At 36.6% G+C, this 24,088-nt stretch overlaps 2 protein-coding genes and 1 long non-coding RNA gene across 10 annotated transcripts in view; 1 reads left to right on the top strand and 2 right to left on the bottom strand.

Moving 5' to 3' along the window:
- Positions 1–490: 490 nt before the first annotated feature.
- On the bottom strand, positions 491–18,326 carry RSRC2 (arginine and serine rich coiled-coil 2). Of its 5 annotated transcripts, none has more exons than XM_027044316.2 (10): positions 18,169–18,326; positions 14,269–14,425; positions 12,587–12,630; positions 9,912–10,124; positions 8,662–8,865; positions 6,591–6,713; positions 4,499–4,578; positions 3,057–3,289; positions 2,518–2,607; positions 491–1,466 (listed from the first exon to the last, which is right to left on the bottom strand). In XM_027044316.2, the coding sequence occupies exons 2-10, from the start codon at positions 14,347–14,349 to the stop codon at positions 1,287–1,289; spliced, it is 1,248 nt and encodes a 415-aa protein (XP_026900117.1). In that variant the 5' UTR covers positions 14,350–14,425; positions 18,169–18,326; the 3' UTR covers positions 491–1,286. The 5 variants fall into 5 exon arrangements, with proteins under 5 accessions (XP_026900117.1, XP_026900118.1, XP_014919279.1 ...); XM_027044317.2 differs by having other exon boundaries at positions 3,057–3,286; XM_015063793.3 differs by having other exon boundaries at positions 9,912–10,102.
- Positions 15,257–18,162, bottom strand: LOC113595170 (uncharacterized). The gene is made up of 2 exons (XR_003415644.2): positions 17,874–18,162; positions 15,257–17,581 (listed from the first exon to the last, which is right to left on the bottom strand). It is a non-coding gene; the product is annotated as an uncharacterized LOC113595170 (long non-coding RNA).
- The window catches only part of KNTC1 (kinetochore associated 1), a 72,794-nt gene continuing 66,778 nt past the window's right edge, over positions 18,073–24,088 (top strand). Inside the window, exons 1-2 of one of the 4 annotated variants that reach the window (XM_027044315.2) lie at positions 18,073–18,306; positions 20,159–20,329. In XM_027044315.2, coding sequence (XP_026900116.1) covers positions 20,201–20,329 — 129 coding nt within the window. In that variant the 5' untranslated portion in view covers positions 18,073–18,306; positions 20,159–20,200. Of the gene's footprint in view, positions 18,307–18,507; positions 18,686–18,765; positions 19,153–20,158; positions 20,330–24,088 lie in introns of those variants that run through there. The other 3 variants (XM_053206774.1, XM_015063798.3, XM_053206773.1) reach the window with 3 other exon arrangements.

Genomic DNA, 24,088 nt, shown 5'->3' with positions numbered 1-24,088 from the left:
GCGTTAAAGGGCGCCTGGGCGGCTCAGCCGGTTGAGCGTCTGACTTCGGCTCAGGTCATGATCTCACGGCTGGTGAGGCTGGTGAGTTCGAGCTCCGCATCAGGCTCTGTGCTGACAGCTCGGTCTGGAGCCTGCTTTGGATTCTGTGTCTCCCTCTATGCCCCTCCCCCGCTCATCCTCTTGTCTCTGTCTCAAAAATAAACATTCAAAAAAAATTAAAAAAAAAAAAAAGGTGTTAAGTTTTTACCATTAAGCATGCTTCCCTTGTTGTATTGTGCTACTACATTAGAAAGTTGTTTTCCAACGAATTTTTCTAGGGAAAGGTGAAAATTATGACTTTGTAGTAATAAAAGCAAATGAATTACAAGTTCTGCCGTTCTCCCCCTCCACCCTGTTTATGCCCTATTTAATTTAGTGACAAAGTAGTTTTCTAACATTTTAGTACTAGTGAAGACTTCAAAGGGATAATGAGCAAAGGGCATACCAAGAACTTGTTACAAGGCACTTTATTAAAATAAAAGTGCTTACATCCCTTTAGTGTATTAATCTATTTCCTGAATAACATGGAATATTGAACAAATATTGAACACCGATTCTGTTCCTTAGAGAAGTAGGAAAACAGTATTAATTTAATGTTTGTTACTCCTCCCAACTTTTTACATTTTTGCTCACCGTGGTATTGCCTAGAGCATATTTAACTGTTAAAAAAAAAAAAAAGGAATTTCTACCTAGTGTTCTCTAATAGCAATTGCAAAATGCTACAAAACCCATCAAACAAATTCAAATAAGAATTCCAGGTAACTTAAAGTAACACCAGTTTTGAGAAAACCATTTTTATTATCATCACCACCCAGCTTATTTGTGCTGGATTATGTACCAAATGGCCAGATCTTCTAAAGAACATCTACATAACATTTCTTTCATGTTTCAAGAGATGAAAATAACTGTACAAGGTTAAGTACAAAAGTACACAAGACAGCGGACACGAAATATCCATGTATGAGATTTTATCCCACCTGCAGCTTTTATATATTTGAAAAGTAGAATTCATGAACTAAAAAATATTGTCCTTCTATAGTCCTGTCAAGTTTAATGGAAGTGTGTTTAACCTGATTACAACACTAACACCAGTATCACTGATCTGATATTTACAAAAAATCGTATTTTTCAATAAATTAAAGTCAATGCAACACCCATGCAAGCTAGAATGCTAGCTGTTTGGTGAACAAGGACCTGACATCAGAACCAGAAGTCTATAAAGTCCCAAACAGTAGGTCTGATCTTTTTCAAACTGCATCCATTCCTCGCATTGATGATGTGAAACCCAATCCCATTCCTCTTTGTGTGTGGGTCTGTGATCTTGCCATTTCATACTGAGCATCTAGATTTCTAAATACTTCTTCCTGTTGCTTCAAAGTCTTGTAACTTTCTTCATCAACTGAGCTACATCCAGCTTCATCTTCGCTCTAAACATCAGATAAAAAATATATTGTTAAAATTAACACAGATGAGAAAAAAGATTTTTCTCACTTGACAGTACTTATGATAAATCACATTTTTTAGGATATGGATTTGACCTTATTTAGCTCCCATTCATCCATTTAGCACGTATGAAGTACAAGGCAATGTTCTAAGTATTGGGAAGGACCAGGAGATACGCTATTTTAAAAAGGCAGGTGAAGAGTGCCTGGGTGGCTCAGTCAGTTAAGCATCCGACTTCGGTTCAGGTCATGATCTCATGGCTTGTCAATAGGAACCCTACGCTGGGCTCTGTGCTGACAGCTCAGTCTGCAAACTGCTTCGGATTCTGTGTCTCCCTCTTGCTCTCTGCCCCTCCCCCGCTCATGCTCTGTCTCAAAATAAACATTGAAAAATTAAAAAAAAAAAAAAGAAAAAAAAAGCAGGTGAGACAGGACTATAAAGAAGTTGACATGTGAGCAGAAACCAAGAATGATGCAGGGACCTGAGGGAAGAAAAGGACAGGGAAGCTAGCAGCAGATGCAAAGGTCCTCTGGCATTGTTCCAAAACAGCCAGTTCAGTGCAGCTTGCTTTAAGCCAAATACCCTTTCGATGAAAAAACACATTCCCTTAAGTAATAATACCTGAGCATTTGTGAATTTTTCCCAATTGTTATATTAAATCTAATACTGGACCTGTACATTTACACTTTACTCAGGGAAAAAAAAATCTAAATAAAAACTTGAAACAAAAAAATCTATGTCTTAATTTAAAAAAACTCCCTGGAAACTTTATTTACTAAGTAAAACTTACAATCTTAAAAATGGTTCATCTAAGGTATAAGCAAGTTATAATCAACATGTTAATTTAAATTGAATAATTTGTATTGTCAACTAACTAGTGATAACATAATTCTGTGAAATTAATCTGAAGAACATTAACAAGAAAGCATCAGAAAGAACCCAAAGTTGACACATTACTGAAATAACTTTTAGATGGAGGAACAATGTTAACCTGAAAATGTTAATACGAATTTTAATTCCAACCATGTAACTCACCTTAATACCCATTAGTTTCCTGAACTTGACATTTTGGTCCTTGTTTCCAAAATTCAATTTTTCCCATATTTCAGCAGACTGGGATTTGTCCTGTTAAGAAACACTCAACTTTTAGAATACATAAAATTTAGGTTCTCTTTTATCAGGTTACTAAATCTCTCTGTAAAAGAAACAACAGCATTTATGGCATTCCACCAATGGAATTTATCATTATCATTATTTTAAGATTCCTATTACAATGTAATGAAACAAAGAAATAGAAGTACTTCACATTATATCCTTCATGGAAAAAACTTAAGCTAAGAAGCAGCTTCTTCACCCGTTATAAATTTACAGGAATACTGTTTTTTTGTTTTTGTTTTTTCCTAAAACTGGACTTAGATCATGCTTTTTCCAAAATTAAGTAACTGTGGTAAATTAAACTATTCCAATCAGGTTTGCAGAATAATAAACCCAAACCAATCCTTTCCAATCCACTGTTGCTCTGAACAACTACTTAATAGGTATAAATGACAATAAAGAGGAATTAAAGAACTTACCCCTTCTTTCTTGCCCTGCCAAAGCATTTTCCTTTTTTTCTCTTGTTCAGCAAATTTCATTGGATTCACAGCTGCTGGGTTGTAATAGCTAGGTACAGCTATTCCGGTCTCTGCCAAAGCTTTAGCCTGCAGGGCAGCCATCTGAGCTGCCATAGCTATCTGAGGGGTAACTTGCGTTCCTGATGCCAACAAGGCAGCAACATTGAGAACAGAACCTCCGGTGGCTGCAGCTGCTGAAGAGAAGGGAAGTACAGATTTCTAGACTAAGCAAAGCAAACCTCCTAATTTACAGCAGTGCGTTTACATGTAAGAACTAATCTACAAAAAGGCAGAATATTTTCACCAAAATAAGGAAATGCATGTTAGTTTATAAAGCAGTTAACAGTTTAGTAAAAATTTATTGGACGTACTTATAAGACTTCCTGGATGTGATCCTTTATACATACTTTACGTATCTGAAAATAGTAAGGATTCTACAAACAGTAAAAAGATTCATGATTTCAATGAAAATGAACTATGGTGCTTGTAGCTAACTTGTAACACAATAAAAACAGCCCAACATGGGGCTCGAACTCAGGAACCGTGAGATGACCTGAGCTGAAGTCAGATGCTGAACTAAGCCACCCAGGCACCCCTAAAAACCTTCATTTTTACAGTCTTTAAGCTTACAAAAGGATTTAAGACATTTATTTGTTCTTAAACGAGTATTTAAGATATTAAGGTAGACACACGTAAAACAAATACTAAGCCCAAGTCCTATAAAGGTTAAATGCCATGCCTGGTGTTTCCATTTTAAATGGTTGAGTCAGGAACTGCATCAATTTTCTGTGAACAGACTGTTCTAAGTATTTTTCTGTCAGTCCAGGATATAAGCTTAAAAAGTTCTCTCCATTACTAATATTGTGGCAATCCAGTTATGAAAGTTTTGAGGAAAATAACAATTTGTACAATTTTAGATAATTTCAAGCACCACCAATTAACTAGAAATGTCAACAAAAAAACACCTTCCAGATTACATTCCATACAATTCAACAAGCACTCTCTGATCATCTTCAATCAGGCAATGTTTGTGTTATGTCGAAAGTCTTGATTTCTTATCCAGGTTTAGCCATTTTATTAAACTGCATTTTCTCAAAAATCATGACTAAAAGACGTGCAGTACGGCTAAAGTTTAAACAAGAACAGTGACTATTCACTTGCCAAAATTACGTCCATCAACTAATTAAGAAACATATACGCACGAAGAAATTATGAGGTATGAAAGTTAACATCAAAAAGTAAGTTGTCCACATTTCAGTAACATTAACCAAAACAAAGAAAGGTTTACTGTGCACTGCTGGCTAGCAAAGATCACGGGTGATTTGCTTCCATTATTTTTCTGAATTTTTCAAATTTTCTATAAGGAAATGCCATACACTTCCATAATAAAGAAAATAAATTACCTGCAGCTATTTCTTGTTGCTTTTGTTTTTCAACCATTTCTTTTTCTCGCTGTTCTTGTAATTTCTTTGCCCTTTCCAACCTGTCAATAACAATTGCATTGAATTTAAAATAACGCTCAATATAAAACCATTATTTATCTTTGTACTTCTCCACATGTACAGACACGAGACAATATAGAATTTTAAATTAAATTTAACACAGTGGTATCTGAATATGGGAAAAAAAAAAGCATTCGTTCTTAACATATCAGCCAGTTAAAAGAACTATTTCAGTACTTGTTTTAAACATTTTTAAATTCACGGAATAACCAAAAACTGGAATAGTTTTTACACACAGTTCTCACGGAGAGTATTTTGAAAAAATAAAAATTATTCAGTCTTGAACTGGAAACATGAAACATAAATAAATTCATCTCCAAATGAAAGAAAAACAGGTTCTGGTTCACTCTAAATTCACTAATACATACATATACTAAACATACTGTCAAGCCAATATCTATTTCTTATATAGCAAGTTGTAAGTAATACCATCTTCATGAGTTCCTGAAAGAGAAGCCTCTTTTCTTCAAAGGATTACTGATTTCCCAATCATAAGTTAAAAGCCACCCCCTCCTCCTTCAATTTGGTATAAAAGGACAAAAATTAGGGAAAAGATTTTGTTTTGGGGTACTACAAGTAGTAAAATACAGTGATAGCAAATGGGCATTCACTTTAACAATTGCTAAAATTTACATTACATGAATATAACAATCTATAATTTTATTCCCATTTATTGATCACATATGCAACAAAGAAACAGTACAGACTTGATTTTGTCCTTGGGGATAAAAGTTTCTGATTAGGGATAACATTAAAATGTTGGTCCACATATGTGAAAAATATTTTCAAATGAGTCTAAAAATTTCGTCCTTATTTTTTTAAAAAAGGAACAACAACGGTCTACATACTACAGTTTCTTATTAACCAAAGATTTCCCTTCAAACTTCAAATTAGCCAAAGAGCAATCTGGTATTCTGAAAAAAGTTATTTCATATAAATTTATCTGAAAATCACTAAGCAGATTATTTAAGTCAAAATAGTTTTAGATGCTAGAAACAGCTTCAAAAGTAATAAAAGCCCCAAATTAGAACACACCCAACTTAATAAGAATACAGGGCTTAAAAAAATACTGGCCAGGCTTAATCAGCTATTCTTTATAGATTAGTTCAATACTATTCTAAATTACTTCTTAATTTTGTTGATTTTAGTTTCAGGAAGAAAATATAATTGACTATTATTGGTTGCATATTTAAAATGGCCATTGCAGGTTGGAATTAACACCATTCACTAAGGTGAATGGAATGAAGAAGGGGCGAGCTCACACCTTTGCTGCTGCTGCTGTTCAGCTGGAGTTTCTGCCAGGCTGGGTTCACAGGGCAGCAGCCCATCAGGTTACATTGTGATAACTGTATTTTTGTAATGAAAAAAAAAATACAAACTCAATTTCATAAGGAAAAAAAACCCAAATCAAAAGTATAGTTTTCAGAATATGGGAAAACCTGCAAACAAGCACTTGGATTTTACTTTACTTCTTCCCTCTCTCTATAAGGCAGTTCTTTCAATGATTTTGCACGCTTTGGCCAGACAGCCCTACTGTGTGTCATCCCACAATTATCAGAACATCTTTGACATTATTTCAGAATTAAACCATACAACAATCTCATGCTATCAGCAGTAAAATTTACAAGATCAAATAAACCACCTTGCAATGTTAAGCAATTTCAGAGGCGAAATTTAAGAGTTTTTAAGAGTTTCAATTGCAAACCAAAAGTATTTATAAGCCTAAATTTGAGAAAAATGAAAGTTAATCACGAAGGGAAAAAAACAAACTGTTGCAGACATTGTAATCTCTCCAGTTGGACAAACTGGTAAATGTTTAAAATGAGAATTAACAAATTACTTACTTATTAGTTCTACATCACAGCTGGCACAATAGCATAGCTAGATTTAATCATTTAACTTATACTCTGAAACCATTCACTTTGTCCACACAATTGAGTATCTACTTCCAGTTGAAAAAAATGAAAAACACATCAATAGAAAACATACGAACCTCCTAGCTAAAGCTTCTTGTGCATCCATTGCTGTGTTTCTGCCTCTGAAGGGAGGTGGACTGGGAGTTCGGCTTAAACTTCTGCTAAATCTTCTTGGTTTTTCAATTCTCTTCTTTCTATCTCTGTGATAAATCATATTTCACATGTTGCAATACAGCCAAGTAATAATAATTACCTCACTTAATCAAAACCAATTATATTTACATGGGTACCAAACAGTAGGTAATATACTTCAAACCCTTTCCTCTCCACCTCTGCCCTACAGCTTCCACAAGGTATCAAGGTTCCTTGAACGTGCTGCTAGTTTTCTGCAAGTTCATCTAACCATCCCAGTTACAGACATTTAGAATGTTTCCAGTCTTTTGCTCTTACAGTGTTACAAAGATAGACTTTATACTGTTATTTTATGCTTACATAGGTGAATATATAGAATAAATCCCTAGTAGCAAGATCCATAGTTTAAATGTTCCTAGTATTTTAATCTACAATGAATTAGTTCATAAATGTTAAAAATCCAAAGCACGTTATCAGAACAAAAGAATTAGGAAAATTAAAGATTAAAAATAAAACAAAAAACAGGCAGCAATCAGAGTGGATTAACAGTGGCCAAAACTAGAATTGCCATTTAAAAAAAAAAAAAAAAAAGCTAGAAATGCCATAAATAATGGCCTGTATTGTCCAAATGGAGAATAAAAATTATGGTAGTTAATGGTGAAATCCATTTACCCTAAATTCACTAAACCTCATAACTGGTAAAGTTCAAATTAGTAACCTATTACAAACTAAAACTACTGATATACTGGAATGCCTGGGTAGCTCAGTTGGTTAAGCATCCAACTTCAGCTCAGGTTTCACAGCTTGGGAATTTCAGCCCCGTATCTGGCTCTGTGCTGACAGCTAGGAGCCTGGATCCTGCTTAGGGTTCTGCGTCTCCCTCTCTCTCCGCCCCTCCCTTGCTTGTGTTCTCTTTCTCTCTCTCTCAAAAATAAATAAACATTAAAAAAAAAAAAAAAAACTGATATAGTGATCAAAAGTGATAAACCAAGTTACTGTAATAAGCACAGTCTACTTTTACCTGTATTTCAGTCTTTACAGACTAACTTGAGCAGTAGGCTAACAAAAAAGCTTTTCTATTACTTTAACATCAGGACCTCTGCATATACATACGCTATTAATAACCGCCTTATGTAAATACAATTATAAATACATCCTCTGAATATTTACATTTTTTCTCTTGTGCTTTAAAAAATTTTTTTCTATTTTATTTTAGAGAAAATGGGGGGAGGGGCAGAGGGAGAGAATCCCAAGCAGGTTCCATGCTCAGCATGGAGCTGATGCTGGGATCATGACCTGAGCCAATATCAAGAGTCAGGATGCTCACGTGACTGAGCCACCCAGGTGGCCCTTCTCTTATTTCACTTCCTGTCTCAACAAATTAAAGCCTCCCCTCAAACAAGTCAGGTTTGAATAAGCTCATCTTTCTGAATGTCTGAGATAGCATATAGAGTGTGGTGGGTGGTTAAGCACTCGTATTCAGACACACTTGGGACTTGGTCCTGACAGTACTATTTAATAACTGTATCATTTGAGGCTTCCTAGACAAGTTACTTAAGGTTAAGTCCAATGGTCTGAATTCACAAAACAATTGTTTTGCTACTATGATTTTAATGGGACTATTCCTACCTACACTTCACAGAGTATCTGATTAAATAAGTATATGTAAGAATGCTATGCAAATGTTCAGGTTTGTTCTTTATTGGTCAAAATGTGATAAAAAAAATTTTTTTTTAAGTTTATTTATTTTCATAAAGAGAGATGGAGACAATCTCCCGCAGTAATGGTGGGGAGCCCAACATGGGGCTTGAACCCATGAACCACGAGATCATGACCTGAGCTGAAACCAAGACTCAGATGCTTAACCAAGTGAGCCATGCAGGCGCCCCATGATCAATATATTTTATAACTCTAAATAAAATTCTGATCCACAATTTTGATGTTTTCATAGTGAGAGAAGATAAACAGACCCTGTGAGGGACCTATCTAATTTTATTCATGATCATGACTACTTACCGACTTCTACTCCTTGTCCTACTCCTGCTTCTGCTTCTATGCCTGTGTCTTGATCTTGAACGGGATCGAGATCGGATCCGACGTTTTCTTTCCCGGCTTCTGGATCTTGATTTCTTCCTCTCTCTGCTTCTGGATCTTGACTTCTTCCGCTCCCTACTCCTGGATCGAGACTTCTTCCGCTCTCTGCTTCTACTACGATGACGCCTAAAAATAAAGCCCACAAATTTGTAGTTACTTAGAGATGTATCTTTTCAAACTACAGACATTATGAATTATCTACCGTGTGTGCTGTCAAATCAGGCTATAAACTACTCTGTATTGTATATAGAAAGGATAATTGAAGCTTTTAATGAAGGAAGTTATAACAAATGGGCCTTTATTCTTATTTGATGATGCCTCAGAGGAAACACAGTAAAGCTGTAACATGCCAAAAATGCAATGCATCCTACCCCAACTTAAGATTCTGTTTAATAGTTTAAAGTCTACTATTGCCTCATCGGAGTATTTATGCAACTTAAAGATGACAAGTTAATCTATTACTGAAAAATTGTGACCCAGTTTGATACCACCTATTTCCACAAACTCCAAACATGATGTTAAACACTGCTTCTTAAAGCAAAATTCCCACAAAATTTCAGCCATGACCCAGTCTCTAAAAAAAACCTTTTCACCTATACCACACAGTATAGTCAGCAAATTCTACACCAACAATGTAAAAGGATTTTATTGGCTTAAACACAGTTCAGCTATGTAACTTTTTAACTACAAGAAACAGATAAATTACAAAGTTAAAAACAAACAAACAAAAAAGCACTTCACTAACTGAATGTGTGAATCATCATCCTTTACCCCCCAGTCTTGGACACCATTTTTGCCTTTATCTGGTAACAATGTCCCAAAGATTTCGGCAACTAATGGACATCAGTAGGCAAGAGAATAGGTCAAGTTAGCAAACACATGTATTTTCTTCTCCTTTCATATTTTGAGAGAGAGCACACATACGTGTGAGAATCCCCAAGCAGGCTCCTCCCTGTCAGTGCAGAGCCTGACGTGGGGTTCAAACTCACTAACCACGAGATCATGATGTGAGCTAAAATCAAGAGTTGCTCAACTGACCAAGTCACCCAGATGCCCCACCAAATATATGTATTTTCTAAATAAGACTGTTTGGGTATTGCTGGATTAATGAGAAGCTTTCCATAACATAGCTCTACGGATGGCAGTCACTTATAAATGCCCAAAGTACTTACCTTTCACGAGACCTAGATCTTGAGTGACTTCTGCCTCTTGATGACTTTCTTTCTTTGCGTTTGTGTCTGTCCTCGCCATTTTCAGATGAATTTAGTCGTTCTCTTCCTTTATCAGAAGAATGTTCTTTGTCATTATGTTCCTCAGACTTGTGTTTCTTAGATGATTTATCTTTGGATTCATGTCTTCTTGCCTGTTTTAAGAAGAAGTTGGTTCTTTCAGGAAAATAGTGCAACAAAGAGAGTTAGTATGGGTATCAGTAGACAAAAATGTTGAGATGCAACATTAGTAACCTTAGGAGTGTGTGGCACATAAAAAAAATGATCTAGTTTCACATCACCCAATGTTGCAGATGAATACTACTAATCTTTGTCTTTATAAATGCCCCAAATGCAGTTTCCTCCCCAAATTAACACAATTAAAACAATGATTTTCAATGTTGAAATAATATTGAAAAACCATCATTATCAGAAAAAAGGATTCCCTGATGTTTCTTTTTTTTTAATCTAAAAGAGTAAGGGAGATACACATCAAAGCTTTCAAAATTTTCCAATAAACCTTTTAGAGAAACAAACCACATACACATATATACATCAACTTCTAAAACCAGAGTACATATCATTTACGTTTAAAAACAGTAACAAAGATGATCAGGACACAAAGAAATGCACCAGAAAACGCATTTCAATTAGGTAGCTAAATAAGATTAATCTTACTAATTATTAGTATTTTCTGCAATTTAAGTTACTTTACGCAGAGTTGAAGTGTCCTTTTTAAAGCTATACTGCCACATTCTCTCTAAAAGACGGCTCTTGATTTTTCTCCCAATGTCTAAACTGTGATGCAATCACTTTTCATCTTGCAATATCCCAACGGGCTTGGAGTTCTATTACATTTCATGTACCTAGGGTAGAAAATGGCAACCGTATCTGTTTTAATTTTTACAAAATCAAACTAGGCATAATATAATTAATCCCTACACCATTATACAATACCTACTTTCCCCATACTCTGAAAGATTTAAAACCAAGACTTTTGCTTTCACAAAATATGCATTCAGAGACTGAGCTAAAATTAATTGCATGATCAAGTCTCCATCCTACACTCACACACCAAATTAGCAAGTGATAAACATTAGATCTCCTCACATTAAGTTGTGAAACCCATCTTTTAGGTAAGGCTTAAAATCCCAGACATCTCAGAATCACAATTTTAAAGCTGGAAGGAAATTCAGATGGTCTAAATTCCCCTTACTGTAAGTATGACTATACTAAGATCTAATGTCACAAAGCTACATGGTAGCAGCTGAACCCAGACCCCATGTTCTTCTGATGCCCAGGACACTGCTTTTCTACCACAACAGGACACTTATCTCATGTTTCCCAAACAGGCCATAGCATGTTTCTTTCCACTCAAGATTAACTTTTCTTAAAAACAAAAAACTTGGCCAAACATTTTGGAACATGCATGATATATCTGAAAAGAATCATAGTAAGTTAATATTTTGCAGAAAAACAAGAGACCTGGAGACACACCTAAATTTTACTTTCATTGCCAGTTCTCTATAATATGAACTTATAAAAGTTATTTCCTTGATTTTGCCATATAGTGGCAAACTGGAAAAGCTTTAAATGGTTCAACTTCCAAAGGTTTTAGAGTTTATTTCAATCCAGGTTTCCAAACATAACATTACTATTAAAAAAAAAAACATTAAAACCCTTAACTGATTTAAGATATACTTAAGGGAAATAGGAGTTTGAATGACTAATAGTTACCTTATCATGAAGTAGGCTTATTATTTTGCTATCTGAGTCTGCAGCGTCTTCAGTTCAGTCTCTTCGCGCATTAGCACGCTGAGTATGATTTATTATAGAAATGTTATCATGTGAGCTAAACAAAATAGTCATTTTCACAAAAACTCTCCTAAATTAAAAATTTAACAGAGCTTCCATTAGGGGAAGAGGTGAAGTCCCTGCCCACGTTTTTTTCTTTCTTTTTTTTTAGGAGTCCCTTGCCCAGCCCCCATAAGATTCTTCTCCTCCCTTTTTGGCTCCTACTTCTGTTCTTCCTTGTTGGCTCATCCCTTGTCTTCTCAGGTGGGCGAGCAAGTTAACTCCTCTGCAATACAGCTGCTGTCTTTTTTCCTCAAGTTTTGCTGTCACCGCCACCTTTCCAGCTGTCCCTCACAGACCCTTTTACTTCAAAATTCAATACTACTTTTAGGGAAATTGAACTGGTTTGCTAATGAAAAGAGGACTCTCGTTACCTTCCATAAAGAAAAAGTAGCCCACGGATCTCTAGGATATTGCTACTTAAAGATGATTGCTATTTAAAAATCCTGAGCAGTTGTCAGGCATAAGGAGACTCGGGACCTCAGATTAATGGAAGCTCTGTGTGACAGGCCTAAAAAAACCAATTATAATCTTCATATGAAATTTTTATTGTGAATATTTTCACAACATAATAAAATTAATAATTTTTGAATGAACTTTTCATATAAACAACTATCTTCTTGAACAATGATGAATCCATATCATGCTTATTTTATAACCCAATTAACCTTTTAAATTTCAAGTTTTGGTACTTACCTTGATGAAATCATATATTCACACAAACATTTCTACCAGATATTTTACAAGAATTTTAAAGTGCCTATTCACTACAAAGTATTAATTACCTCTTTGCTTCTGCTCCGGCTCCTGTGTTTTCTTCCTTCGTTATCTGTAAACACATACAAAAGTTCACCATAAATAAAGATCCAGAAATATCTCAAAAGCAAATTCTAATAGTTAGGTAAAAGACAATTTCCAGTCCTTCTTCCCCAGCCTTTTTAAAGTAGGCTTCACTTCCCCAGCCTTTTTAAAGCAGGCTTCATGCCTTGCGTGGAGCCCAACGTGGGGCTTAAACTCACCAACCTGAGACCAAGAGTCAGACCCTTAACAGACTCTAGCCCATTTTGCTTAATTAAAATTCTACTTACTAACTTTCAAAGACTATTTTTTTATGGCAAGGTGGGATTATTCTAGTTAAAACTGTATGTATTTGAAACAAATCAAGCCATCTGTACAAACCAGATATAACTGAGAGTAAGCAGCAAAAAAACCCCAAAAAAACAAAAAAAAACCCACATAAAAAAAACCCTCCATGACAAGTCAAAAACAGATATTGTCTTTCAGTTTGTCACAGACTCTTAATTTACAAAACATTCTGACTACCCCATCTTGTTTTCCAGTCCACAGAAAATTTATAAAAGGGCTTAACAGAGGTACACAAGAAAAACAAAACAAGAATGCAAAAAAAGAAACAGGTTGAACTATATTTGGCTTAAGTGGTGAGAAGGATGCTATAGTTTAGAATAATTTCCATTCAAAACTGATTTTAATACTGTACAGTTTCAAATATATATGTAAAAATATATATCTGAACTATCTTATAGGTAATTATCTGTGGGCACAAAGGATAAATAACTAGAGCTCAGGTCTTAAAATTCTCTTAACTCATTACCATTCTACTTTTCACTTAACCTCTTCATTATATAGCAATACTAGTTAAAAAAAATACAGGGGCGCCTGGGTGGCGCAGTCGGTTAAGCGTCCGACTTCAGCCAGGTCACGATCTCGCGGTCCGGGAGTTCGAGCCCCGCGTCAGGCTCTGGGCTGATGGCTCAGAGCCTGGAACCTGTTTCCGATTCTGTGTCTCCCTCTCTCTCTGCCCCTCCCCCGTTCATGCTCTGTCTCTCTGTCCCAAAAATAAATTAAAAAAAAAAAAAAAAAAAAAGTTGGAAAAAAAAATACAGCAAAACGTCACGCTTCCTATATCGTATCAATCTATTCTTTTTCAGGTTAACGAGTAAGGAACGTCTCAAAACGCCAAAATCTCTTGCTTCAGAAATATTCTAACATTAAATTAATCAAAACACAAGGTTAAACACGTTCTTGTATTGTATATCAAAGCATGTTAAAGAACTCCAGAAAAACATACCACTGCCCAGACCACAGCTTTCAAAAACATTTTCCCAATGTTGAAAAAATGAAATTTAAACATCTCAGGGTTGACAAATAATTATTGTGACACAAATAATTTTTGTGACATAAAAACACATTTTTGAAAAATATGTATATATACATATACATACACATATATTTGCCTTTGAAGAAGTTATAAATTTCTCCATGAAGACATTTATGTTTTTCATAATTAAAAAATTCTCCAGAAAATCACCAATGTACTTTTATTCATTTCTCAACTGGGGGAAAAAAACATTAATTGTATCAAAAACTAAATGTATGTTTTACACACACATCTAAATGGATTATAACAAATGCTGATAGTGGTAGTTACAGTTCCAACAACTCATACCTGACTTTCGTTTTCTTTCTCTTGACCTTGATCGTGATCTTGAGTAATGATGTTTTGAGGCTCTAGGAGAAATAGATACATCTGACTGCTCTTTTTTCTTATCTCTATCTGGGGATGTCTTTTCTGGGGCTAGTCCATCTCGCTCTGTGTCACTAGCCTAGAAGTTTAAAGAAAAATGATTATAAGTTCTTAATTACATTTAAAATGTTCCAATTTCTTAAAAGAAAGGGAGGGAAGAGAATGATCCTTGAGTTAAAAAAAAAAATCAATAAATCAGAAGGCTAATTTCTAAGTACCTATTCGTTGTACCTGATAAACCTAAATAAATTGAAATGAATAACCCAGTAACAAAAATATATATTAGACTGATGTCTTTAACTTTAAAAAATCCTTATTTTCATAACTTTAAAAACGGGGGAAGAAGAGGGCTCCAAGTATTTTCAAAGAACATACATTCAAACAGAAAAAATACAGACCATTTCAGATTTGTGAAGTCATTTACCTGACTTTACCAATATGCTTATTTTAAAACAGCATACACTAAAAAAGCATTTAAAATAGGTTGGTAAAATTTAGAGACTCAAGTCTGTAAAATCTAAGAAAACAGCAGAGAGAATGCTTCTAGATTATAAAAGAATAAACAGAAAATTAACTTACCTATCTGAGAACCCAATCTTAATTTCATTAACCCTCTTTAATGAAAACAGCCCCCTGGCACAGTGCTACTGCAAAATATGGTCTGCCTCTCCTCACATATGCTCTGGGCTATGGAAACATTAAGTTGTTTCTGCTTTAAAGCATTTTATAAATTTTCACAATGCAATTAAAAAAAAAAATTAAATTGTACGTATACTTTCCAAAGAGTCCTTAGATTTTTTCATCTAAATATCAGTTTTGTTTTCCAGTTTATAGAAGGCAATTTCACCTGCCTTGCTCATCATAACAAACTACTCAGTACAGCAATCAAACAAATGAATTCTTGTTACTAATTTCCAGTTAAAAAAAAAAAAAGTATTTCTGTGGCTGTTTAACTGTGCAGTCCAAATTACAAACAGCAGCATCATACAAAAAAGACACTGATTTAAATGAGTCCTAGAAAAAAGCTTCAAGAAGCTAAAACCTGAACTGTTCCCAAATCAGATTTTGATAAAAGGCAGGGGAAACCGTTTCAGTAGTATTCAGAAGGTGGACCATTTGGCTCTTGACCTAAGAATGGTTTTTACATTTTTAAAAAGATTAAGAAATCAGACAGAAAATGTATGTTGTCCACAATGTCTAGAATACTTACTACCATGGTCTTTACAGAAAAATCTGAATTGGATAAAAAGGGAATCACTATAAATTTTCAGCAGGAAGAAAAAAAAATCACATGACAATGAATTTCTCCTTCCTTTAGGAAGATTAGTCCAGAAAACAAATGCCAAGTAAACTAAAAGGGGAGTAATTTAACAAATGAAGGGGGAGAAATTGCACTATTTCAACAACTATTTACTGAAGAGTCACAAATGTGCCAAACTCAATGCTAGACTCAAAGAATAAAATGCTGAAAGATTTACAAGCTTAGTTGGGATGAAAGACATAAATGTGTTAAGCCTCTGACAATGGTTTAAAAAAAAAAAAAGCAAACAAAGGAAACAACTAACTACTGGAGAGGTTCTTAGAATCATTCAAGGGTCTCATCAGTTTTCTATGTATGGGTGATTTCTGGAATCATAAAATTTTTGTGGTGAAAGCTTTCATTGCATAGATTCGAGTTCAACTTTATCTTACAGCAAAGCTCCCCTAAGATGCTCTTTGTGCTCTACTTTCTAATAAATCAAGCTGTATCAGTTAATCATGATTTTCACATTTCCCATTTTCTTTTAATTCTCCTTCTCATCATTATCCTTATGGGCTACTTCAGAGATGTCTGTGATGTTAAGTGCTAGTAAAGCTTACACTTGGTAAAACTGCAAAAACTTAAGCACTGCTATCACTCCTCTTGGGGGCATGCTGCAGAACCACTGGCACATGTCATTCACTTTTTCAGAGATCATGGCTAGAACTATAAACGACCTTTCCACGGAAAAATCAGCATCTAGCCCAGGTAGTACAAGTTTTCAGTCAAGTTTATTTACGTGCATCACAGAAGCCTGGCAATAGGGAAGTCAAATGCCCATGGCATAAGGGAAGACATCCAGTAATAGAAGCTAATAACTTATACCAAAAAGCCATTTTCATCTGTAAAATATATAGAACAAAAACCGTCCTAACACTAAACAGGTATGAATGATAGGTAGCCAGTTGGCCCTTATTTCCATGAAGCTATTTTATAGTAATAGCCTAATAAAAAGTATCCAAAAAAACCCCAAAAAACAAAAACAAAACCCAACTGAATAAAATTTCTCTGATAAGTTCTTAACTTTATTTCGATTTAGCAGAGAGGTACGTAAGAATCTTAAATGCTAATTGCAAAGCCGTCTTCTACTCTAGCATTTGCTTTTTCAGAAGGCCACCAGTTATCCTAACATTTTTATCTTTTTTTAAACCCTAATAACGCTCAAGACCAAGTACACAAATCTTTTTCCAGTGCAAAGAAGGTACAGTGAATCTAATACTAGGCCACTTCTCCAGGGGACTGTGTCTTTTTATTGAACGAGGCACTGCAGGTCCAAATGTTTGAAATGGCTTCGTTTTTAAATTTGAGCCCAAGTAAAACAATGCTATTCTTTATTTAAAGTACCTTAACAGGCCCAAAACACTAAACAAAGGAAAACATTACATCGATTAGTTGCACAAATATAAAAAAAGGCTTCCAATTGTTTGAAACCTTATCAAAAATCGGTTAATATTGGAGGAGGGGAGTGCAGAAACCATCCTAATTCCAGAAACCGTAATTTTTATAAAAGAGCAAATAATAAATTTTTCGTTATGATTATAGCCCTACTTGTTTTCGAAAAGGAGTACACAGAACTTTTCTTTCCAGTGGAAAGGAATACAAAATGCTTGCATTTTTTTTAAAGTTTCAGTAAAAATGAGGTAATCACAATACGTGATACACCAGAATTGGGCATCTTATACTCAAAAGCAGACTTTTTTTTTTTAAGCACCATTGTTCTTATTTAAAATTAAACGGGTCAACGCAGGGTTCCTAAATTTAAAGAAACAACAGCAATGATAAGGCTTTATTATAATGCTTTTCAAAGACTTCAAAATGATTACATCACGAGCCTCTTCGGAAACAGAACAATCAGAAATCGTAGCTCCAAAGCCTTCCCGTAATTAAGCCGAATTTTTTTTACTCCTTTTGAGCAGCATCTTCCTCAGGTCCTTACTAAAAACAAATTAAGGTTTTAACAGAAGAAACACTAATTGAAATTATGCAACTAGAATCTTACTGAGCGTAATCAAAAAAACCCAAACCAAACCAAAATAAAACCCCAAAACCAAAAAAACCTGCTATGACTCTTTTCCCATTCTATCCACTACAGACAACGCCTTTTTGACCCAATACTTTTCCAAGACCCTCGCCCCCCCCCCCATATGCTTTTTCTCTCTTCCCCAGCCCTTCCCCAACACGGACATAAATTCCCAAGCCCTAATGGAACTCAATATAAACCACTAACAATGAGTAAGCTAAACTGGACGCCGGTCCGTGGGTCAGAAAGAATACAGGGCTGGAAAAAAGATGAGGAAAGTTCTGGAAAAAAAAAAGACACTCCCTGAGGCTCCCCACCCCCATCGACACCGCCTCATTTCCCCCTCCCTACAGCAGGCAGCCATGATGGCGGGCGCAGAAAAAGGCCGCGGCGCCATTTTGTCCACACACACGCGCGGACAACAGCTCTGGGAGCCGTTCACCCACTCTTTGGAGAGTAGCAGAAAAACATCCCCGGCTTTAAACCCAGAGTTGGCACCTACCGCCATAGTCCAGAGTCCTTGCCGCTAGTGCGGCGCCTCCACTTGCCGCTCTCAACAGTAGCGGCCGACCCGACGCTTCGCCACAGACTAAATCGCTCGCGCGAGAGACCCGGATGGCACAAAGGGGGATGAGGCCCGGTGCGTCGCACAGCTTGCTGGGAAAAAAAAAAAAAAAAATGGGTGGTGATAAGAGTCTCTATAGCAACGTGTTTGGAAGAGGTGATTGGTTGTTCTTTTGAAGGGGGCGTGTAAGGCCAGGAGGAGGGCGGCTCCAAGAAGGTACCCTTAGCATGCGCAGCCTGGAAATCGAAACGGGTGGAATTTAGGGTGGGGCGACTTCCTATTTCGATTCTAAAGCAGTCTTGGCCTCCTCCGGCCGCCGTAAAAGGGGTTGGGTTTGTGTTCTCCCGCCAATTTAAACCTGTGGGCTAGAACCTGAAGAGATTAGGGACAGTTGTCGGGGGAAGGAAGCGGGGCGGTAAATTTGAGTGTTCTTCTTTAGTTTCTGCAGTTGCAGGTGAGGAGGGGGAAACGCGCTGCTGTAAAGACCTGGGGGTGGGTTCACGTCAAAGGAATAGCGGCCTCATCTCACCTCGGGGCGTTTTTCCCTCAAGACGCTGGCGGGAGAGAATTTGAAGCCGGTTCTTGCTGGTCTGTTGCCCAGCTGGGAGCACTTATGCATGGGGGCCTAAATGACACTTTCATTTCGTTTAATTTGCTAATCGGTTCTCCACCCGGAGTGACCTCAAATCGTTACTCGAATCAAGTCACTCGTCTGCTTAGTATCTTTTACCCTGCGGCACCGAGCATAAAAATCCAATCTTGAAGTCGAGGATTCGTTAGCTCCTGCACTGTTTCGTTTTTGCTGTGGCCTGGCACCTGCCCCAGACTCGTTCCAGGCTCTGAGCCTGTGCATTCGGCCTGCGTCACTTTTCCCTCCGAGCTTTGCATAATTGGCTTCTTGCTCTTGGCCTTACACTCTCGGTAAGAACTCTTTCCCGTGTTTAGAAACGTCCTGTGACCGTAGCCTAAATCTTCCCTGTTTCCACCAATGAAAATAATAAGTCACCTAACACATAAGACTGAGTGCTTGCCGCGAACCAAGCCTTATTCTGTGAATATTTAAAACTCCTCTAACAACCTTTGTGGGTAGGTACAACTATGTCTCTGTTACAGAGAATTGAGGAACAAAATCCAGGACGAGTGTCGTAAACATGAAGGAGCACCAAGTCAAAAATCATTCCTTCCCTGTGCTGTACATTCTGTAAATTTTAAAACATATTTCTGCTAGCACTTATCCAAACAGTTGTAATTATTTGGAGGTTGTTCCCCACCAGCGATCGATCCAGGGATTCTTTTCCATCTTTGTATTTGATCCCACACGCCATACATACAACGAGTTATATAGTCTTTGCTGATGAGATGTTCAAGCGACTGTCCTGGGGTTATATGTATACTCTTTGGTGCAGTCAGAAACCCAATCCAATTTTTCCCTTCTTATTTTCATTTACTGTACGTTACTGGAAACATTATAACAGACTTTTTTTTAAAGTTCAGCTGGAACCTTAACCATCCTTGGATATCCCAGATAGTCTGACTTCAGAGCTTCCACTATTCATTGCTATCCTGCTTAAAGGTTTATTTCAAATGAAAACTTGTTATAATTTCGAGCTAGGCACACAAAATACTAGAAGCTCTAGGATACATTGCTGAGATCAGATTTATGTTCCTAAACCAATACATTGTTCTCTAATGATAATCATAGGTGTAGTTCCATTTATCTTATTGGTCCAAAGTAGCTAGTGACTGCAGAAATAACACAAAGAGGAGATTTCATTGGATTTATATATATATGTATATATACGTATGCATCTATATGTATAGGGACATATATATCTATATGTCCTTTTTGTTAAAACTTTTTGTTTCCCAAGGAACTGTGTTCTATGCAACAATATAATTTGTTCTCTTATTTTGCATATTGTCACAGGGAAAGTAGTGGTTCCTGACTCAGGAAGACAATCTCAGAAACATGTGGAATGATATTGAGTTGCTGACAAGTGATGATACAGGAAGCGGGTACCTAAGTGTTGGCTCAAGAAAAGAACATGGAACCGCTTTATATCAGGTTGATTTGCTAGCGAAGATCTCCTCTGAAAAGGTAATGATTATGATGCTATTTTCACTCAAAACGTTTTTGCTAAATACTTAGCCTAGTAGCCACATGGTAAATGTTCTGTAAATGCTGACAGCACTTTCTCGAGGAATCAAGTTTCAGTCTCACGTTACTGGAAATTTCCATCTGAATTCTCCCACTATTGTCTTAAGTTCACTATTTCCAAAACTGAACATTTCATAGCTCTTCTTGACGTTTGGACATACAGAATGTATATAAAGTGATATAAAAAGTACCCACCACCAGCTCAGGAAATAAAACATTACCAGTAGAGTTGAAGCCCCTGAGGTCTCTTCCTTTTCCCATGCTCTCCCATACTCCACCCATGAGTTAAGCACACTGCTGAGGTTACATTTATCCTTTTCATGCATTTCTTTCTACATTTCATTTTCTTCATTTATTTAAAATTTTTTAAGTTTATTTTTATTTTTGAGACAGAGAGAACGAGTGTGCGCATGCAAGTGAGGGAGGGGGAAAGAGAGAGGGAGAGAATCACAACCAGGCTGCGCACTGACACTGTATAACTTGATGGCAGGGTTCAAACCCATGAACCACGAGATCATGACCTTAGCCGAAGTCAGACACATAACCCACTGAACCAACCAGGCACCCCTTTCCTCTTTTAATAATAATGCTACCATTCTCAGCCCAGGCTTGAAACCTTATTGTTTGAATCCTATAGAAAAACTTAGATTCTCCTTTTCAGTAATTTGCTTCTGATAAAGTATTTTTTTATAAACAAAGGTTCTTTTTTTGTAGAGAAAGTACATCTGATTTTTTTCTCAGAGTATTATAGCCCAAGTTCCCTCCACTTTTCTTAGTCAATGTAATATTTCGTTCTCTAAGAAAGAAGGTTTAAATGAAATGAAGAAGAGACAAATTATTAGAAAGAAGAGTTGCATTTTTTAGGGCTTGAAAGGCAGGACCTCTTTCTGGGGACCTTACTCATAAACAGAGGAAATACTTCCTAACTCATTCTGTAAGTCCAGTATTACCCTAATATCCAAACTAGGCAAAGATATTATAAGAAAAGAAAACTGCAATATTTCTCTTGAATAGAAATGCAAAAATCCTCAACAAAATATTACCAAATTGAATTCAACAATATATAAAAAAAGTTACATACTGTGACCAAATAGGATTTATCCCAGGTATGCAAGGTTGCTTAGACATTCAAAAATCAATTAATGTTTAGGTGATGGTTGTAGTAATTACCACCTTATTTTGGTAATCATTTCGTAATACGTATCTATATTAAATCATCACGTTGTACACCTTAACCTGACACAATGTTAGATATAAATTGTATCTCAGTAAAGCTGGAAAAATCGGTGTAATGCTTCACATCAACAAACTATTCTTTGATAAAGAATATCTATAAAAAACTTACAGCTAACATCATACTTAGTGGTAAGAAACTAGAAACTTACCCAGTAAGATCAGACCAAGGCAAGGTATTCCTCTCACTACTTTCCAACATCATACTAGAAATGTCAGCTAATTCAATAAGACAAGAAAGAGAAAGAAGAGGCATACAGGAAGAAAGAAAGCAAGCTCTCTTGGTTTACACATGACTTGATTGTCTATGTAGAAAATCTGAAAAAACTCCTGAAACTAAAAAGCAATTATAGGGGTGCCTGGGTGGCTCAGTCGGTTAGTTAAGCATCCAACTTCAGCTCAGGTGATGATATCACGGTTTGTCGGTTTGTGGGTTCCAGCCCTGTGTCAGGCTCTGTGCTGGCAGCTCAGAGCCTGGAGCCTGCTTCAGATTCTGTGTCTCCCTCTCTCTCTGCCCCTTCCCTGTGCATGCACACTCTCTCTCTCTCTCTCTCTCTCTCTCTCAAAAATAAACATTAAAAAATAAATGAACAAAATAAAAATCAGTTATAGCAAGCTCGCAGGATATAAGGTTAATATGCAAAAGTCAGCTGCTTTCCTATATACCAGCAATAAACAAGAAGAATTTGAAATTAAAAACAATCCAAAATAATCTTTGTGACCTTGGATCAGGCAAAGCTTTGTTAGATATGATGTCATAGGGTGCCTGGGTGGCTCAGTTGGTTGAACATCCGACTTCAGCTCAGGTCATGATTTCACAGTTTGTGAGTTCCGGCCCCATGTCAGGCTCTGCGCTAACAGCTCAGAGCCTGGAGCCTGCTTCAGATTCTGTGTTTCCCTCTCACTGTGCCCCTTCCCCACTCATGGCACAGGCTCTCTCTCTTTCACTCTCTCAAAAAATACATAAACCTTAAAAAAACAAAGCAATCACGGGATATCACTGCACACCTACCAGAATGGCCAGTATCAACAACACTGACAACACCCAATGCTGACAAGGATGTGGAACACCAGGAACTCTCATTCCATGCTGGTGGAAATGCAAAATGGTACAGCCCACTTTGGAAAACTTTGGGGCAGTTTCTTACAAAACGAAATTATTCTCATACCATACAATCCAGCAGTTGGACCCCATGGTATTTACCCAAAGGAGTTGAAACTAGTATCTATACAAAACCTGCACATGGATGTTTATAGCAGCATTATTTAAAATTGGCAAAACTTGGAGTCAACCAAGATACCCTTCAGTAGGTGAATAGATAAACTGGTACATCCAGACAATGAATTCTTATTCAGCACTAAAAGAAATGAGCTATAAAGCCACAGAAAGGAGGAAACTTAAGTATCTATTACTAAGTGAAAGAAGTCAACCAAAGTGACATACTGTGTGATTCCAGTGATACGACATTTTGGAAAAGGTAAAAGTATGGACACAGTGATAAGATCAGTAGTTATCAGGGGTTAGAGGTTGAGGGGAGGAGGGATGAACAGGCACAGCACAGGATATTTAGGGCACTGAAAATGTATAGTATAATAATGGTGGATATATGTCATTACACGTTTGTTTTGACCCACAGAATGTACAATAGGAAGAGTGGATTATAATATAAACTATGGACTCTGGGTGATGATGTGTCAATATAGGTTTTTCAGTTGTAACTAATGTACCAAATGGTGGGAGATGCTGATAATGGAGGAAGCTGTGCATATGTGGAGGCTGGGGATTTTTGGGAATTCTCTGTACCTTTCCTCAATTGTCCTGTGAACCTAAAACTACTCTTAAAAAATAAAGTCCTAAAAAAAAAGAGGAGGAGGAAGAAGAGCTATCCAAGCAGAGAGAATTGTATGGGTACGTCCCAGGAAGGTATTGCACAGTTCCTTCTTTGCAGTGCTTTGGGGTAACTTCTTGCTATCAGAAGAAGCAAATTAAAAGTATTAAGCATCAGAATGTGGTGGCATTTTCAAGAATTTCACCTGGAAAAGGTGACTGTTGAAACAGGCCCAAAATGAACTGATTAGATTAAAACCCAGCCAAGGAAGATTAAGAACAGTTAACACTGATTGAGCGGATATTATATATGCAGGGCTATCTTCTGAGCCTTTACGCAAATTCAGTCATTTAATGCTCATACAGGCCAGTGTTGTAGGTACAGGAGAGTACAGAGGGGTCAGTTGAGGCATTTGCCCAAGATTACTCAGCAAGTGATTGAGCACTGTCAACCACTGAGCTGTCCAACTGCTTCCAGAAACGTTTGTGTGCAGAGCTCCAAGTACCAGAAGCTGAAGACCGGAGACTCCTATTTGGCTTGCATAGTAATTTTTAAAATGTTGACTTGGCTGTCAATATTTAAAACTCAGAACATTTTGCACAAGGATCCAGTTTTCTGGTGTGGCCATACCAGAGTT

Source organism: Acinonyx jubatus, chromosome D3, assembly GCF_027475565.1.
Source record: "Acinonyx jubatus isolate Ajub_Pintada_27869175 chromosome D3, VMU_Ajub_asm_v1.0, whole genome shotgun sequence".
In the NCBI taxonomy this organism is placed as follows: domain Eukaryota; kingdom Metazoa; phylum Chordata; class Mammalia; order Carnivora; family Felidae; genus Acinonyx; species Acinonyx jubatus.
Note: the sequence above shows the minus strand (reverse complement) of the source record. Positions and strands in the feature narration are given on the sequence as shown.